Here is a 17,625-nt window from a genome sequence, read left to right on the forward strand (position 1 = left end):
ATTTTATTTTTTTTTATTTTTTTATTTTGTATGTAAAGACAGTAATGTCAACAACAGAGAACACAACAACTGCTATCGTTCATGAAGCCATAAGTGAAGAATATGAGTGGGTTCAGTATAACAAACAACTCCGTCTCATTCGTTCGGTCAAAGACGACATGTACCAAATGCAAAGTATTTTGACAGCATGTTTTGCTCCAGATACTAAGAAACCACAAGACTGGTTTAGGAACCAAAGCACTATTGAACTATTAAATGAAGCTGAAAATTCGACTACGAGAAATCCCGTAGTCGCAAAAACTCGAGTGGGAGAAAAACCTCAGTCGCCAAAACTCTATGAAAATCGTGAAAAATTGCCAAACGGTTTGAGAGGATATTATGTACATAGACTTCTTGTAAATGCTGTTGCAATGTGGGCTTCGCCTCGTTATGCTTGGTATATTTACAGACTTCTTGACGAAATTCATAGACAAGAACGTGAAGAGCTAGAGAACAAGCTTGAAGCAAAAGATGAAGTCATTGAAGCAAAAGACAAAAACATACAGAAAAGAATACCACGTTCGGTACCAAAAGGAAAGGAAAAGAACTATAAGTATATGATTTACACTGAAGAGATGGAAAATGAAGAAGACAGAGATATGGTTATGTTGCATTTAGTCAGAAGAAACAACAAAAGCTTTTACGACCTTGCTAAGATTTACAAATCTGACAGAAATTGGTTCTATCGCGAAAACTTACCGATTTCAATGACACCGAATGAAGATGTTAAACAGATAGTTCAAGATACGTTACCTCAAACACACTATGATATGAAAGGTTGTACAATACTTACCTTCAAAGAAGATTTACCGCTACTGAAAGAAAAAATAACAGAGTATTTTGACAACTTCAAACAAGCAGAGTAGATGAACCATTTATTTTTCAAGCTTGACACCAAAGATGGCTCAGGTAGCTCTATAAGGTAAATTGTCTTGTCCGAGTCCTTCTGGCATTCCGAGTCCTTCCTTCCAACAGGAAAAATTTTTCTTTCCAACAGGAAAAGTTTTTCTTTCCGACAGGAAAAGTTTTTCTTTCCAACAGGAAAAGTTCTTCCTTCCAACAGGAAAAGTTTTTCTTTCCGACAGGAAAAGTTTTTCTTTCCAACAGGAAAAAATTTTCCTTCCAACAGGAAAAAATTTTCCTTCCAACAGGAAAAATTTTTCCAGTTGTCCGTCCGTAAACCATTCAAATTTTCGAAAATTGAGAACTTTTTGGCCGACCTTCAGGAAAAATTTTTCCTTCCGACAGGAAAAAATTTTCCTTCCAACAGGAAAAAATTTTCCTTCCAACAGGAAGAACTCTTCCTTCCGACAGGAAAAAATTTTCCTTCCAACTGGAAGAACTCTTCCTTCCGACAGGAAAAATTTTTCTTTCCAACAGGAAAAGTCCTTCCTTCTGGCATTCCGAGTTCTTCCTTCCGACAGGACACAAACGAATGTCCGACGTACCACCAACCGAGTCCATTCCAAAGCCAGAAGAACCGACAGCCCCAGCACCACAACAGACTAAGACTAAAACACTTACATTTTTACGCTTGACTTTTTACAATTTGAACTTTGTTCGCGTAGATATGAATTCTGAAAGAAGTATGAGGGTCTTGTATGACTTTGTACATCTCCCATAGTTCATGTCTGTCAAACTTACCTGCCATGGACTCTTTCATAAGTTCCATGAAATCGTCTTCGGACAATCCGGGGAAAAGTATGATATCAGTAAGTATTCTCTTTACATCCTTACTTAAACTCTTTGCTGTCTGTACACAAATGACAACAGAGATGTTAAAGTGTCTGAGCTTCTTAAGAATTCGACACATGTCTTGTTCTCTATTCTTTAACAAAGGATGAGAAGCAAAGTCATCTAAAATAAGAAGACATCTATGAGGGTAAGTCTTCCAATCGTAAGATTGCAATTTCTTCGAAATGTATTCTATCTCTTTCTGTTTGTTTCTGAAGTGTTTCTTCTCTAATATTCTCTGCATTTCCTCATTTGGGTCTTTAAACTTCGAATTTATATACTCATTTATAGCATTGTACTTCAAAACTCTTCTTTGGTACTTCTTTATCCAATCCAACAACTCAGAGTCTTTTATACATACTAGTTTTGACTTTTTTATAATATCTTTGAACGAATTGACGGTTTGGTCAAATTGACCAGAAGTACTACAAATGACAACTAACTCATAGAATGGGTTCTTCTCATCTAGTTCTTGTTGTTGTGCAGCCATTTTAAGATAAGTGAAAGTCTTACCCGACCCAGGCGTGCAATTAGACCTGTTATACCATTCTGAGCAAATAAGAACTTGTCATGTATGGGTTTTATCTGAGCATTTTCCAACTTCCTCTTGTTCTTGTTTAAAACATTCTCAAATTTTTTGTCAATGTCAGCAAACTTTTTTTCTAACATATTTTTAGAAAAATTAAAATTTTTATCTTTTAGAAAATGTCTAGCGATTTCGCTATCTATATTCGAGACAAGCTTTTCGACAGCAAAACATCTGTAGACCATAAAATCTTACATAGTGTAAACAAGAAAGGTGAATTTGTTCTAAAGTTCTGTTTCTGGGAATATGACAAGAACCATAAAACATTAAGCAGAGCAGTCTTAAAATTTGTCAATGACAGACTTGTTGACAGAGATGACGCCTCTTGGAGAGATGAAGTCCAACAAAACTTCTTAGAATGCAAAGAAGACACATGCGCTGTTCTTGAAGATGAAATAGAAAACAGAATAGAAGAGCTATTAAAGGACAAAGAACTTTTACAAAAATATGGTTCTGAGAAGTTTGACATAACTCCACCAGAAAAGAAGAAGAGAGAAAAGAAAGAAAAGAAAGTAGAAGAAGAGAAGAAAGAACCAGAGCCAGTTCCAGAGAAAAAGAAATTTGACATGTAAAAATAAAATTTTATTTTTAGAACATTTCTGGGTCAATGTCAATGTTCTCTTCCTCTTTAGGAGTAAACACTGGCTTAGACTCTAAAATCTTTTTACCCAATTTACCTTGAACTTCTACAACTTTAGACTCATAATATTCATAGTCGTCTGCTTTCTTTGGTTCATAAGGTATAACAAGTTTGTATGCTTTGCCTTCTTTAAGGTTTGAACCTTCTGTCAAAACTTTCTTTGACTGTTAACAAACCTTCTATGTCTAAGTCTTCAAATTTCGCACCATTTTTAGTCACAATAGCAAACTTAACTGGTTCGATGTTCCAAACTTTGTCAAATGTAGACTTTTCAAAATGGTAGAAGTAAACATTCAAATATGTGAATGGGTCTAGTTCTTCTTTAAGTCCTGACATGTACTTGTTTACTGAGATGAATTTCGTCATCTTTTCTATCGGATAAAAAAAATATTTTTTTAAAAATTTACTCAGAAAAATTTTTCTTTGTATATATACCATTCTGTATGTCTAAAAGACTTTTGACATTTGCCAAGAATGTTCGTTTAGACGCTGGCATATAACCATACTCTTGACAATACTGTTTATACGAATCGTACAATGACCTTTCATCTAAACACTCAAAGTCAGTTTCATCTATGAACAGTTCATATACACTCTTGTTTGCTTCTAACAATGTTTGTCTCTCTTCGGTATGTGGAATTTGTCTTGGATTGAACTTAGAAATATCTAATGTCATGAAATATGAGAACAAGTGGTTGTAAAAGTCAGATGTCAAAGTTTCTGCTAAGTCGTCAAAATATTCTGTATCTTGCATATGAGAATCTGACGTTCTGACAACTACATATCTTCTGTCAGAACTTTCTAACTTCATCGGAACGCATTGTTTGAAACCATGACGAAGTTTGCAACATTTTCACAAACTCTTTGGTCTTTATATTTTCTTTCAACAACTCCAACTTTGTCTGTTATAAGACTCTTCAAAGCATCTGAGTTCAAAACTTTTGTTGTATCTATACTTTGAAGTTCGTTACATACTATAAGTTTCATATTCTCTATTGAAGAGTTAAATTTACCGCAGATGTTTTCTAAGTTTGTCATATTAGGGTTCGAATAGCCCTCTAACAGTTTGCATAAGATATCTGTAAAGAAAGTGTTCTTACCAGTTCCTTGTTTTCCAATTATGATGAGAGCAGTTTCATTTTTAGCACTTGGATGTTGTAAGATGTTTGCAAACCAACATAAGATATACTCATAGACTCTTTCGTTTCCATTGCATATAATTTCTTTGACATGGTCTAACCAAGCTTCTATAACATTTTCTTTCCATTCTACTTGTTCGTATTTATATCCAGTGAAGATAGAATAGAAGTTTGGAGAAGGTGTATAGAACTTTATACCACGAACTGAAAAATCTTCTAACTTTGACAATAAGATATCCCAAGCATCTAACATCTTCATACCAACTTGTACGACTTTTATTTTCTTAAGTTTCTGTCTGCATTCTTGTTCTGAAACTATTGTTGCTCTTGGTTTGTTAAAGACAACATCCCATTCTTTCATGACATAACATTCTGGGGCAGAGTCGACATAAATGACTAAACGTTTCAAATTCTCGACTGCTTTGTTATAGTCTCTAAATGGACACATATTTCTGAAGGCTTGGAAGTCATAAAAATCTGAAACATCTATTCTGTACATTTTTATAAAAATAAAAAAAAATATTTTTTTTATTCTTGACTTTGTTGTTGCATTTGTTGTTCTTGAGCTATTTGTTGTTGAAGTTGTTCTTGTAATACAATACTTTCACCAGTTGCATCTTCCAATTCGAAACTTTCTGCCGTCATTGACAAATACATAGGACATAAAAGTTTTACAGGAACAAAGTTTGCGTCAACTAAGGTTAAGTTTATGTTTGCTAAAGTGTTTGAGTTTACTAAAGCTGAAAACTCTGCATTCGAATGAACAATAGGCAAACCAGCAGAGAATGTGTTGTTTATACGCATGAGTATCTTTTGGTCATAGTAGTTTCTGTCGACATTCGAATAACACTTTGAACCTAAGTTTGAAACAATATATATAAATAGGTGTACTTAAAGTCAATGGAACAGATAGACCTTGTATGACACCTTTTCCTGTTATAGGAAACTGTTGGTAGTAAAAACCAGATATAAGTTTTGTATTATAGCTCATATCGTTTATACTAAACTCAGTCGGACATCCAAACATAATGAAACCTGCTCTAGTTGCAGCACATGTTACATCCGTCCTTAAAGTATTAAATAAGTCAACAAAACCTGTTGGTGGTATATCTGAGTAAGTATCTTCAAAGAAGTATTTTTTACCATTCACAACAACAAAGTCTTCTGGTGTCAAAAGAGCAAAACAGGCTTTAGTCGTCATTGTGTTTAAGGTTAGTTTACAATATCGTCCTTGAGGACTTTGTAAGTTTGTTGTTATAGAATTATATGACTCAGGGTTTTTAGTCGTAATAGTATAAACCACTATGTCTTCTGCCATTTACTTAGCAACTAAATTTTAATGAAATGTTGTGGTCGTCAAATATTTTTATAACGTCTGGGAAACTATATTTTAAGTTCAACGTCTCACCTCCTTTCATAACGTATATCTTGTCAATGACATTATATGAAACACCACAGCAAGCAATGTCGGGTTCTATTTCTTTGATGTTTATATCGTCTGCCTCTGTCAAAAGTTTCAATAGTTCTTTCAAAACTTCATGAGGTGCAATGACATATGAGTTCACTTTTACAGGGTTGTGTTCGACCAAGTTTAACATTATACCTAAAGCTTGACAAATCTTCTCCTGAGTTTTAAGTTTGTCTTTAAGTTGTTGGTAGTCGTTTCGAATATCTGCAACAGAACTTAAGTCTCTGCTAACTTCAGGGTATGTTGGTTGTTCTTTTACAGGAACTATTGTTATACCATCTTCGTCTTCGTATGGTTTCCCCACTTCAACATCTCTTTCTTTGACATTGACAACAACACTTTGACTGTTTGTTTGAGTTGGTGAATTTAACTTCACATCTGCCACCGCCATTAAACCTTTTGAAACACTTACGCTTCTATTTTTCGGAAATGACATTTTACTTAGAATAAAAAGATGGACGTATTTGAGTATCTCTTCGAATTGAAGCAGAACAAAGTTTACACACACAAACAATACAAGTTCATTGACAGAGTAGTTCTTTACACAAACAATGGAAAATGTTATAGAATAGCAGTCTTTGCTGAACCAAAATATTTTCATAAAGCAAAGAAAGTTGGTATAACTGAAATGGTGAAAGTTCTTGAAGCAGACAAAAATATAACAACAAAACTTACAGATATTTCTAAAGGTAAGTTTATCTTACAATTTTATGTCAAAACTGGCGTACTGTCAATATTTGACGGAGAGAAGTCAGTTCAAGAACAACTTACTGACCTGCTGCCAAAATCTGCTCGATGGAAGCTGTCGTTATGCCAATCTGAGGAGCCCAGCAGGTTTCATCGAACGAATCTTCAAAAGAGCATCTTCCGTGAAAAGTGCTATTGGTTTTGTAAACTTCTTTGCTTTCAATTCATCTGGACCGTCTCTGTCACCAGTATATTGTATTTGAACTGTACCAACAGTTGAAATACCACCCATAAAGTCTTCTGAGTCAGCAAATGGAATGCCAAGCCAAAAGTTTGAACGGTCTCCATTTGTATATTGAGTTTTTTGACCTCCTGTATGAGTCCATACTTTCACATATGGCATAATAGAACTTTGCATTTCAGGGTTAATGGTTGTTGTGAAGTTGTTGTTAAAGTTCATAGCATCTAATGTCAAGTTGTATGACCTCATATCCTCAACTGTAGAATATTCTTCTCTTGGATAATATTTGCCATCTATGTTTATATGATATTTAATACCGGGGTTGTAGAAACAAGAATAGTCATTTATAGTTCGTCTGAACAGTACAAACATAGTATCTGCATGTTTCATTGCAGTTGTTAAAGCAATATCTGTTCTTGCACCTGGGTCAGCACTTTGGTTTCCAACTTCACCTGCAAAGTCTTTGACAGATATTTGGTGTATAGGGAACATAAGTGGAACTGCAATATATTTGGCAGCTAAAGCATTTGAAATATCTGGGTCCAACATATAGACTGCAAGTCTGCTTTCTATTCTCTTGCATTCAAATTTTTCGCATGTGAACTTAACTGGGTCCCAAGCAGTTCCAGCAGCATTGAAATAATAGTTTACTTCAGTGTTGAGGTTTGAGAAACCAAAGTCTAAGTCAACTTTGTCTTTGCAAAAGTCACGATTTGCTCCACCAGTTCCAGCTACAGTAAGAGTGAATGGGTCTTGTGTTGGTGCAATGACTAAGTTATTTTTGCTTGGAGTAAGTTCGATAGAAATTTTTCCTGCCCAGTTTGGCAAGTATCTTAAAAACCTGAAGATGAGGAAAGATGACAAAGGAACTCTAAGTTTCAGTTTTACTTTGGTTACTGCTGCTGCAGTTTGTCCAGAAAGGTTAACATAAACTCCTGGAACGTTAGGGTCAAGTCTTCTTATTTTCTCAATAGTTGCATACTGGTCTGTTTGTTCTCTAGCTTGTGGTTGTACTGAGTTTCTCAAAGCGAACCATTCATAGTTTGCCCATGTTACTGTTTGAACTAAGTCAGAGTTAGAATATATCTTATATCCCATGAAAACTTCTGGAGCATATTGGTATCCGACATAGAAAATTCCATTGCAACCTTTCTTGTCAGACAACTTGGCAGAAGGTTTTATTTCAATGTCTTGTTCCACGTATAAGAATGAGTTGTCAATAGAAATTATATGAAACCTGTCGCAAGCAATATCTACTGTTGTTGAAGAACCTTCTCCAAACTCACCTACGTTTCCATAAGAAACAGCAGTTGTATATTCGTAAGTTCCAGGAACTATTTCTGACCTTCTAATGGCATTGTCGCATTCGTTATACCATTCGGAAACATTTCCATTCATGGCATCCAAAACTGTTGGCGTTATATTCTGAGCGGCGTACATTTCATATGTAAAAATATAGAATAGTTGGATTTATATGTCATAATAGAACCCACGTGGACCAAGCTTTACTTTCTTCCTGACTGAGTTTTTAACTCTTCTTTTTCCTTCATTGCCACTACTTTCACTAGATGAAGTTACTTCTTCACTACTTTCACTTTGTTCTACTCTTCTCTTCTTCTTTGGTGTCGCTTTTGGTAACTTGCCCTCTGCTTCAAGTTGTTGCATCTTTGCCTCATGTTCACCTAGTATGTTGTAAATTTCCCATGTCCTTTTTGCCTTTGGGCTCTGGTCGCCCATCTCAGGTAACCTATATCCTAGAAAGAGTTTTGTCATAGTTTGTATTTGAGTCTTCGCGTATTGTTTGCATGACTCTTTCCTGAGTTTCCGGTTCAAGCTCTTCAAACAGAGCCTGTCCATATGGAATAAGCTCGTTTCCAAATATATGTTTTTGTAGCCATTCTGGTTTTCTTTCCATGTTACCAACAATATCTTTTGTGAATGGGAAAGCTTTTACCCAATGTTTCAGTCTTGCGTCATTTATTTCTGTAGTTGGTTTTATTTTGTCAAGGAACATGTTTTTCAATACTAACATTTCATTTGGTACTGTCCATTTGAGTTTTCTTAAATATTCATCCCTTCTCAGTTCATTGTCTGCAAAGTAAGTTTTTATGACATTTTGTAAACTTTCGTTTGCAAGGTCATGTACAATAGGTTCTCTTCCTTCTCCTCCCTAACTTTCTTTCTAAACTCTTCACCAAATATACCATCTCTATGGTTCTGTGTAGTTCTTTGAGATAAATGTTTTAGAACGTCAGGTGTTATATTTCCATCAGCCATGTTCATTTCATACTGGTCCAAAATATCTGCATGTTTCATATCTTTCAATGGCATTAAAGCCGCGCTTAAAATACCAGCTATATCTGGTTCACCATTCACTTCCATTGCGTCTACAACTTCTTGGAATTGTGGTTGTAAGTTTATGAACCACCTATCCGGATTAGCTTTATGACCCCATCTCATTGTAGTTCCATAGTCTGCAGAAACAAAAGTAGGTTTGTTTCCATCTTGGTTAGGTTCTGAATGAACTTTAAACAATGTTTCATTTCTATATGTTTTGTTGAAATTTAACCTTTTATTTTCACCGAGTTCATCCAAAGATTGAACGTTAAATGCTCGTAAGTAAAAAGGGTTGTTGTATTTGTGTACATTTTCTTTCAGTACTTCCATTCTATGCTGAATATTTTCATCTGGTGTTGGAGTCTTTTGTATGTCGGCAAACATTTTTCGATATTCTTCTACTATGTCAGCCGAATTTTTTTTAGACTCTTGGAAAGATTCCATATTCACCTCATACTCTTGTTGAGGGTCAAGATTTTTCGGCTGTTCCAAATCTTCATCTAGTTCTGTGAAGTTAGTTTCCAAAAGAGGGACTTGTTCGTTTCCTTCAGGCTCTTCTAGCTGTTGTTGCTGAACTATTTCTTCCATGTCTGGTTGTATCTGAACTTCTTCCTGTGGAGTTTCTTGTACCTCATCTGCTGGCATTTCATATATTCCGAGACCGTTTTAACAAGTTCCCTATCTAAGTCATCCGGACTCATAAACCTTTCTTCTTTCGTTCCGTCTCTATTTTTTACGCGTTTCATGAAGAGAGTTGAATTGTCATTTAGCTCTGACACCAAATATCTCGGAGTAAATTCGTTCATGTCATTTGGATGATATGCTATTAAATCATATCCCTTAGCGAGCTTGTATTTTCCAGGTTTGAAATTATATCCCATTTGGTGCTGAGCCATAAAGCTAAATAGGTTCGGGTCAGTATTTCCTTCCTTGAACTTTCTAATAGCTTCTTTATATCTGTCACTAAAGTCAATACTATCTGGGTAACCATAGTCTTCTTTAAGCATTTTTAAGAAATCTTGGTTTCCTTGTTCTCTACTTCTTTTATGTCCTTGCTCTGTTTGTTGTTGTTGTTGTGCAGGGTTTTGAACTGTTGGTTGCTGTGCTGGTTGTGGAGGTGGTTGTTGTGCTGGTTGTGGAGGTGGTTGTTGTGTTGGTTGTTGTTGTGCTGGTTGTGGTTGTTGTGTTGGTTTTGGTGCATGCCTGTGTCTGTGTCCATGTGACGATGTAAATGTTTTAGGTAGTCCTGGTGCAGGTGCTTCTCTTGGAGGGTTTGGTGGTATATAAATTCCAACAGCTGGTATATATGTTCCACCAGCTGGCACATATGTTCCATCTGCAGCATAGTGTCCTACCTGACTTTTCGTTTTTAAGAAAGCATTTACTAGGTCTGTTTTGGTCTGTTGTAACTCTTTTTCTTGACTTTCCACAACAGTTGCTCTAACGGCGTCATAGGCACTTTGAACTACCTGTCTCGTTGCTGCATCTGTTATTTTCGTCATATTTTGTGCTACTTCTTTTAACTCTTTGTCGAAACCTTCAGACTTCAGTTTCTTTCCAGATGAGAAGTCGTTCACTAGTTTCACCTTACTATGAAGAGCTTCGAAGGCGTTCTTAAAGTCAGCATTTGTTAAAGCTTCATTTGAACTGTCTTCATCCGCTTGTATTTTTGTCCTTATTGACCCTATAAGCTGGGCTGCTTTAGCGTTGGCTTGGGCATCTAACCAGTCATTGTTAGCTTTTATATATTCTGCGCTTTTCATTGCCTTTTGCATGGCTGCGTCGTTATTTTTACTTTCTTGTGCTAAGTTTTCATACTGTACGGTTTGGTTTTGCAACTGTAAAAGTTTTTCTGCCTTTACATTTGCTTCAACTTCTTTTTTATACTCATCGCTATCCATATATGTCTTCAGGGCTTTTTGTTTTATCTCTTCATCTTTCAGTACTTTATATTGAGTAGTATGGTTTTTCAAATTTATGACATCTTGTTCCATTTTTGCTACTTCTGCTGCTTTTTCTGACACTTTTTTCGCATATTCTCTACTTAGTTCTTTCAGTTGTTCTTCTTTCTTCTTTTTCTCTACGTTTAACTCATTGAGTTTCTTTGTGTGTCTGTCATATTCTAGTTTCTTTTCGTTTTCACTTATTTGCTTCTGTATGTCTATGTTTGACTTTTTGACATCTGATATTTGATTTTTGAGTGAACTCAAATTCATTTGACTTTGAGGGTTATAGCTGTTCCGTCTGCAGCTCCACCATAGCCTGCCATTTTCGCTAAAAGTGCCGCTCTTAAACCTCCACTCTGTGCACCAAAACTCGGTTTAAAAGCATAGGATTGCTTGACATTTGTTGCAACATAGTGGGGTCATTCAGCATTTGTTTGTTGCAACTGTTGTTGTGGTGTTAGTTTTACTATTGGATGTTTCAATGCTCTCTTCCTCTTACGTATATTCTTACGTATCCTACGTGGCATTTTAAGTGAAGTAAAAAAGAGGCTTTTGACAGATGTTTATATGACACTTTCTCCGGTTTATAGGACCTCTCTCATATTCTATCTTATCGTATCTAAAACTCACAGTCATGTATGTCCTCTAACCATCTCATAACGGTTTCCAAACCACTTTTATCGGATGTAAAGTAAAAACATGGATGGTTATGTAAAACGTCTAAAGTTTCTAAAGAGTCTCTCAAAGTATACTTCCTTGGAACGCCCGTAACTTTACTGTAGCGACGATAGACCCTTACTTGTCCGGACATAGTTATACTATTTTGAGTCCTCTACCGAAAAGTCAACAGCAACGACTTTCAAAAATTTTAAGGGCTAGAAGGCACGAAGTGCCTGGGAAGCCCCCTTCACCCCAAAAAAACCTCATTTTATACCTCATTGCATACTAAACATCTTTGGGGCTAGAGGGCACGAAGTGCCTGGAGGCCCCATTACCTTTTTTTTTTTTTTTTTTTTTTTTTTTTCATACAATCTGTAGGCAACATGAAAACTTTTTATTATAATTATTGTATTGAACTTATTCATTTTGGAGAGATTTAACCTATTCGACATAACAATTTTTAGTTGAGCTAAGATAATTAATGAATAAAAAAAAAAAAAAAAAAAAAAAAAAAAAAGGTAGTGGGGCCTCCAGGCACTTCGTGCCCTCTAGCCCCAAAGATGTTTAGTATGCAATGAGGTATAAAATGAGGTTTTTTTTGGGTGAAGGGGGCTTCCCAGGCACTTCGTGCCTTCTAGCCCTTAAAATTTTTGAAAGTCGTTGTCGTTGACTTTTCGGTAGAGGACTCAAAATAGTATAACTATGTCCGGACAAGTAAGGGTCTGTCGTCGCTACAGGTAAAGTTACGGGCGTTCCAAGGAAGTATACTTTGAGAGACTCTTTAGAAACTTTAGACGTTTTACATAACCATCCATGTTTTTACTTTACATCCGATAAAAGTGGTTTGGAAACCGTTATGAGATGGTTAGAGGACATACATGACTGTGAGTTTTAGATACGATAAGATAGAATATGAGAGAGGTCCTATAAACCGGAGAAAGTGTCATATAAACATCTGTCAAAAGCCTCTTTTTTACTTCACTTAAAATGCCACGTAGGATACGTAAGAATATACGTAAGAGGAAGAGAGCATTGAAACATCCAATAGTAAAACTAACACCACAACAACAGTTGCAACAACAAATGCTGAATGACCCCACTATGTTGCAACAAATGTCAAGCAATCCTATGCTTTTAAACCGAGTTTTTGGTGCACAGAGTGGAGGTTTAAGAGCGGCACTTTTAGCGAAAATGGCAGGCTATGGTGGAGCTGCAGACGGAACAGCCTATAACCCTCAAAGTCAAATGAATTTGAGTTCACTCAAAAATCAAATATCAGATGTCAAAAAGTCAAACATAGACATACAGAAGCAAATAAGTGAAAACGAAAAGAAACTAGAATACGACAGACACACAAAGAAACTCAATGAGTTAAACGTAGAGAAAAAGAAGAAAGAAGAACAACTGAAAGAACTAAGTACAGAGCAATATGCGAAAAAAGTGTCAGAAAAAGCAGCAGAAGTAGCAAAAATGGAACAAGATGTCATAAATTTGAAAAACCATACTACTCAATATAAAGTACTGAAAGATGAAGAGATAAAACAAAAAGCCCTGAAGACATATATGGATAGCGATGAGTATAAAAAAGAAGTTGAAGCAAATGTAAAAGCAGAAAAACTTTTACAGTTGCAAAACCAAACCGTACAGTATGAAAACTTAGCACAAGAAAGTAAAAATAACGACGCAGCTATGCAAAAGGCAATGAAAAGCGCAGAATATATAAAAGCTAACAATGACTGGTTAGATGCCCAAGCCAACGCTAAAGCAGCCCAGCTTATAGGGTCAATAAGGACAAAAATACAAGCGGATGAAGACAGTTCAAATGAAGCTTTAACAAATGCTGACTTTAAGAACGCCTTCGAAGCTCTTCATAGTAAGGTGAAACTAGTGAACGACTTCTCATCTGGAAAGAAACTGAAGTCTGAAGGTTTCGACAACGAGTTAAGAGAAGTAGCACAAAATATGACGAAAATAACAGATGCAGCAACGAGACAGGTAGTTCAAAGTGCCTATGACGCCGTTAGAGCAACTGTTGTGGAAAGTCAAGAAAAAGAGTTACAACAGACCAAAACAGACCTAGTAAATGCTTTCTTAAAAACGAAAAGTCAGGTAGGACACTATGCTGCAGATGGAACATATGTGCCAGCTGTGGAACTTATATACCAGCTGTGGTGGAACTTATATACTAGCTAGTGGAACCCTATATACCACCAAACCCTCCAAGAGAAAGCACCTGCACCAGGACTACCTAAAACATTTACATCGTCACATGGACACAGACACAGGCATGCACCAAAACCAGCACAACAACCACCTCCACAACCAGCACAGCAACCAACAGTTCAAAACCCTGCACAACAACCAACAGTTCAAAACACTGCACAACAACCACCTCCACAACCAGCACAGCAACCAACAGTTCAAAACCCTGCACAACAACAACAAACAGAGCAAGGACATAAAAGAAGTAGAGAACAAGGAAACCAAGATTTCTTAAAAATGCTTAAAGAAGACTATGGTTACCCAGCTACTCTTGTGATTTTAGTGACAGATATAAAGAAGCTATTAGAAAGTTCAAGGAAGGAAATACTGACCCGAACCTATTTAGCTTTATGGTTCAGCACCAAATGGGATATAATTTCAAACCTGGAAAATACAAGCTCGCTAAGGGATATGATTTAATAGCATATCATCCAAATGACATGAATGAATTTACTCCGAGATATTTGGTGTCAGAGCTAAATGACAATTCAACTCTCTTCATGAAACGCGTAAAAAATAGAGACGGAACGAAAGAAGAAAGGTTTATGAGTCCGGATGACTTAGATAGGGAACTTGTTAAAAACGGTCTCGGAATATATGAAATGCCAGCAGATGAGGTACAAGAAACTCCACAGGAAGAAGTTCAGATACAACCAGACATGGAAGAAATAGTTCAGCAACAACAGCTAGAAGAGCCTGAAGGAAACGAACAAGTCCCTCTTTTGGAAACTAACTTCACAGAACTAGATGAAGATTTGGAACAGCCGAAAAATCTTGACCCTCAACAAGAGTATGAGGTGAATATGGAATCTTTCCAAGAGTCTAAAAAAAATTCGGCTGACATAGTAGAAGAATATCGAAAAATGTTTGCCGACATACAAAAGACTCCAACACCAGATGAAAATATTCAGCATAGAATGGAAGTACTGAAAGAAAATGTACGCAAATACAACAACCCTTTTTACTTACGACCATACAACGTTCAATCTTTGGATGAACTCGGTGAAAATAAAAGGTTAAATTTCAACAAAACATATAGAAATGAAACTTTGTTTAAAGTTCATTCAGAACCTAACCAAGATGGAAACAAACCTACTTTTGTTTCTGCAGACTATGGAACTACAATGAGATGGGGTCATAAAGCAAATCCGGATAGGTGGTTCATAAACTTACAACCACAATTCCAAGAAGTTGTAGACGCAATGGAAGTCAATGGTGAACCAGATATAGCTGGTATTTTCAGCGCGGCTTTAATGCCATTGAAAGATATGAAAGATGCAGATATTTTGGACCAGTATGAAATGAACATGGCTGATGGAAATATAACACCTGACGTTCTAAAACATTTATCTCAAAGAACTACACAGAACCATAGAGATGGTATATTTGGTGAAGAGTTTAGAAAGAAAGTTAGGGAGGGAGAAGGAAGAGAACCTATTGTACATGACCTTGCAAACGAAAGTTACAAAATGTCATAAAAACTTACTTTGCAGACAATGAACTGAGAAGGGATGAATATTTAAGAAAACTCAAATGGACAGTACCAAATGAAATGTTAGTATTGAAAAACATGTTCCTTGACAAAATAAAACCAACTACAGAAATAAACGACGCAAGACTGAAACATTGGGTAAAAGCTTTCCCATTCACAAAAGATATTGTTGGTAACATGGAAAGAAAACCAGAAATGGCTACAAAAACATATATTGGAAACGAGCTTATTCCATATGGACAAGCTCTGTTTGAAGAGCTTGAACCGGAAACTCAGGAAAGAGTCATGCAAACAATACGCGAAGACTCAAATACAAACTATGACAAAATCTTTCTAGATATAGGTTACCTGAGATGGGCGACCAGAGCCCAAAGGCAAAAAGGACATGGGAAATTTACAACATACTAGGTGAACATGAGGCAAAGATGCAACAACTTGAAGCAGAGGGCAAGTTACCAAAGAAGAAGAGAAGAGTAGAACAAAGTGAAAGTAGTGAAGAACTAAACTTCATCTAGTGAAAAGTAGTGGCAATGAAGGAAAAAGAAGAGTTAAAAACTCAGTCAGGAAGAAAGTAAAGCTTGGTCCACGTGGGTTCTATTATGACATATAAATCCAACTATTCTATATTTTTACACATATGAAATGTACGCCGCTCAGAATATAACGCCAACAGTTTTGGATGCCATGAATGGAAATGTTTCCGAATGGTATAACGAATGCGACAATGCCATTAGAAGGTCAGAAATAGTTCCTGGAACTTACGAATATACAACTGCTGTTTCTTATGGAAACGTAGGTGAGTTTGGAGAAGGTTCTTCAACAACAGTAATATTGCTTGCGACAGGTTTCATATAATTTCTATTGACAAACTCATCTTATACGTGGAACAAGACATTGAAATAAACCTTTCTGCCAAGTTGTCTGACAAGAAAGGTTGCAATGGAATTTTCTATGTCGGATACCAATATGCTCCAGAAGTTTTCATGGATATAAGATATATTCTAACTCTGACTTAGTTCAAACAGTAACATGGGCAAACTATGAATGGTTCGCTTTGAGAAAACTCAGTACAACCACAAGCTAGAGAACAAACAACCAGTATGCAACCATTGAGAAAATAAGAAGACTTGACCCTAACGTTCCAGGAGTTTATGTTGACCTTTCTGGACAAACTGCAGCAGCAGTAACCAAAGTAAAACTGAAACTTAGAGTTCCTTTGTCATCTTTCCTCATCTTCAGGTTTTTAAGATACTTGCCAAACTGGGCAGGAAAAATTTCTATCGAACTTACTCCAAGCAGACAAAATAACTTAGTCATTGCACCAACACAAGACCCATTCACTCTTACAGACGTAAAGGGAGAAATCAAACGTCATTCGCCGACTTTTGCAAAGACAAAGTTGACTTAGACTTTGGTTTCTCAAACTTCAACACTGAAGTAAACTATTATTTCAATGCTGCTGGAACTGCTTGGGACCCAGTTAAGTTTACATGCGAAAAGTTTGAATGCAAGAGAATAGAAAGCAGACTTGCAGTCTATATGTTGGACCCAGATATTTCAAATGCTTTAGCTGCCAAATATATTGCAGTTCCACTTATGTTCCCTATACACCAAATATCTGTCAAAGACTTTGCAGGTGAAGTTGGAAACCAAAGTGCTGACCCAGGTGCAAGAACAGATATTGCTTTAACAACTGCAATGAAACATGCAGATACTATGTTTGTACTGTTCAGACGAACTATAAATGACTATTCTTGTTTCTACAACCCCGGTATTAAATATCATATAAACATAGATGGCAAATATTATCCAAGAGAAGAATATTCTACAGTTGAGGATATGAGGTCATACAACTTGACATTAGATGCTATGAACTTTAACAACAACTTCACAACAACCATTAACCCTGAAATGCAAAGTTCTATTATGCCATATGTGAAAGTATGGACTCATACAGGAGGTCAAAAAACTCAATATACAAATGGAGACCGTTCAAACTTTTGGCTTGGCATTCCATTTGCTGACTCAGAAGACTTTATGGGTGGTATTTCAACTGTTGGTACAGTTCAAATACAATATACTGGTGACAGAGACGGTCCAGATGAATTGAAAGCAAAGAAGTTTACAAAACCAATAGCACTTTTCACGGAAGATGCTCTTTTGAAGATTCGTTCGATGAAACCTGCTGGAGCTCCTCAGATTGGCATAACGACAGCTTCCATCGAGCAGATTTTGGCAGCAGGTCAGTAAGTTGTTCTTGAACTGACTTCTCTCCGTCAAATATTGACAGTACGCCAGTTTTGACATAAAATTGTAAGATAAACTTACCTTTAGAAATATCTGTAAGTTTTGTTGTTATATTTTTGTCTGCTTCAAGAACTTTCACCATTTCAG

General features: G+C 36.2%; 1 protein-coding gene and 8 pseudogenes across 9 annotated transcripts, besides 3 other annotated features; 3 read left to right on the forward strand and 6 right to left on the reverse strand.

Moving 5' to 3' along the window:
- Positions 1-11,841: part of a mobile genetic element that runs on past the window's edge.
- TVAGG3_1056440 lies at positions 402-905 on the forward strand (annotated as a pseudogene). Its single transcript has one exon. A coding segment is annotated over exon 1 (504 nt).
- On the reverse strand, positions 1,568-2,442 carry TVAGG3_1056450 (annotated as a pseudogene). Its single transcript has one exon. A coding segment is annotated over exon 1 (875 nt).
- TVAGG3_1056460 lies at positions 2,773-2,924 on the forward strand (annotated as a pseudogene). Its single transcript has one exon. A coding segment is annotated over exon 1 (152 nt).
- Positions 3,527-4,586, reverse strand: TVAGG3_1056470 (annotated as a pseudogene). Its single transcript has one exon. A coding segment is annotated over exon 1 (1,060 nt).
- TVAGG3_1056480 (protein of unknown function, DUF4106 family) lies at positions 5,461-5,997 on the reverse strand (the record flags this gene model as incomplete). Its single annotated transcript, XM_051255883.1, has 1 exon — positions 5,461-5,997. The coding sequence occupies one exon, from the start codon at positions 5,995-5,997 to the stop codon at positions 5,461-5,463; it is 537 nt and encodes a 178-aa protein (XP_051081457.1).
- Positions 6,560-7,974, reverse strand: TVAGG3_1056490 (annotated as a pseudogene). The gene has a single exon. A coding segment is annotated over exon 1 (1,415 nt).
- Positions 8,005-8,994, reverse strand: TVAGG3_1056500 (annotated as a pseudogene). Its single transcript has one exon. A coding segment is annotated over exon 1 (990 nt).
- Positions 9,352-10,646, reverse strand: TVAGG3_1056510 (annotated as a pseudogene). The gene has a single exon. A coding segment is annotated over exon 1 (1,295 nt).
- Positions 11,842-11,964: 123 nt separating the features above from the next.
- Positions 11,965-12,058: a terminal%2Cinverted (terminal inverted repeat of Maverick-3 transposon ID:TVAGG3_1056520).
- Positions 11,965-17,625: part of a mobile genetic element that runs on past the window's edge.
- Positions 12,465-13,311, forward strand: TVAGG3_1056530 (annotated as a pseudogene). Its single transcript has one exon. A coding segment is annotated over exon 1 (847 nt).

Source organism: Trichomonas vaginalis, chromosome I, assembly GCF_026262505.1.
Source record: "Trichomonas vaginalis G3 chromosome I, whole genome shotgun sequence".
In the NCBI taxonomy this organism is placed as follows: Eukaryota; Parabasalia; order Trichomonadida; family Trichomonadidae; genus Trichomonas; species Trichomonas vaginalis.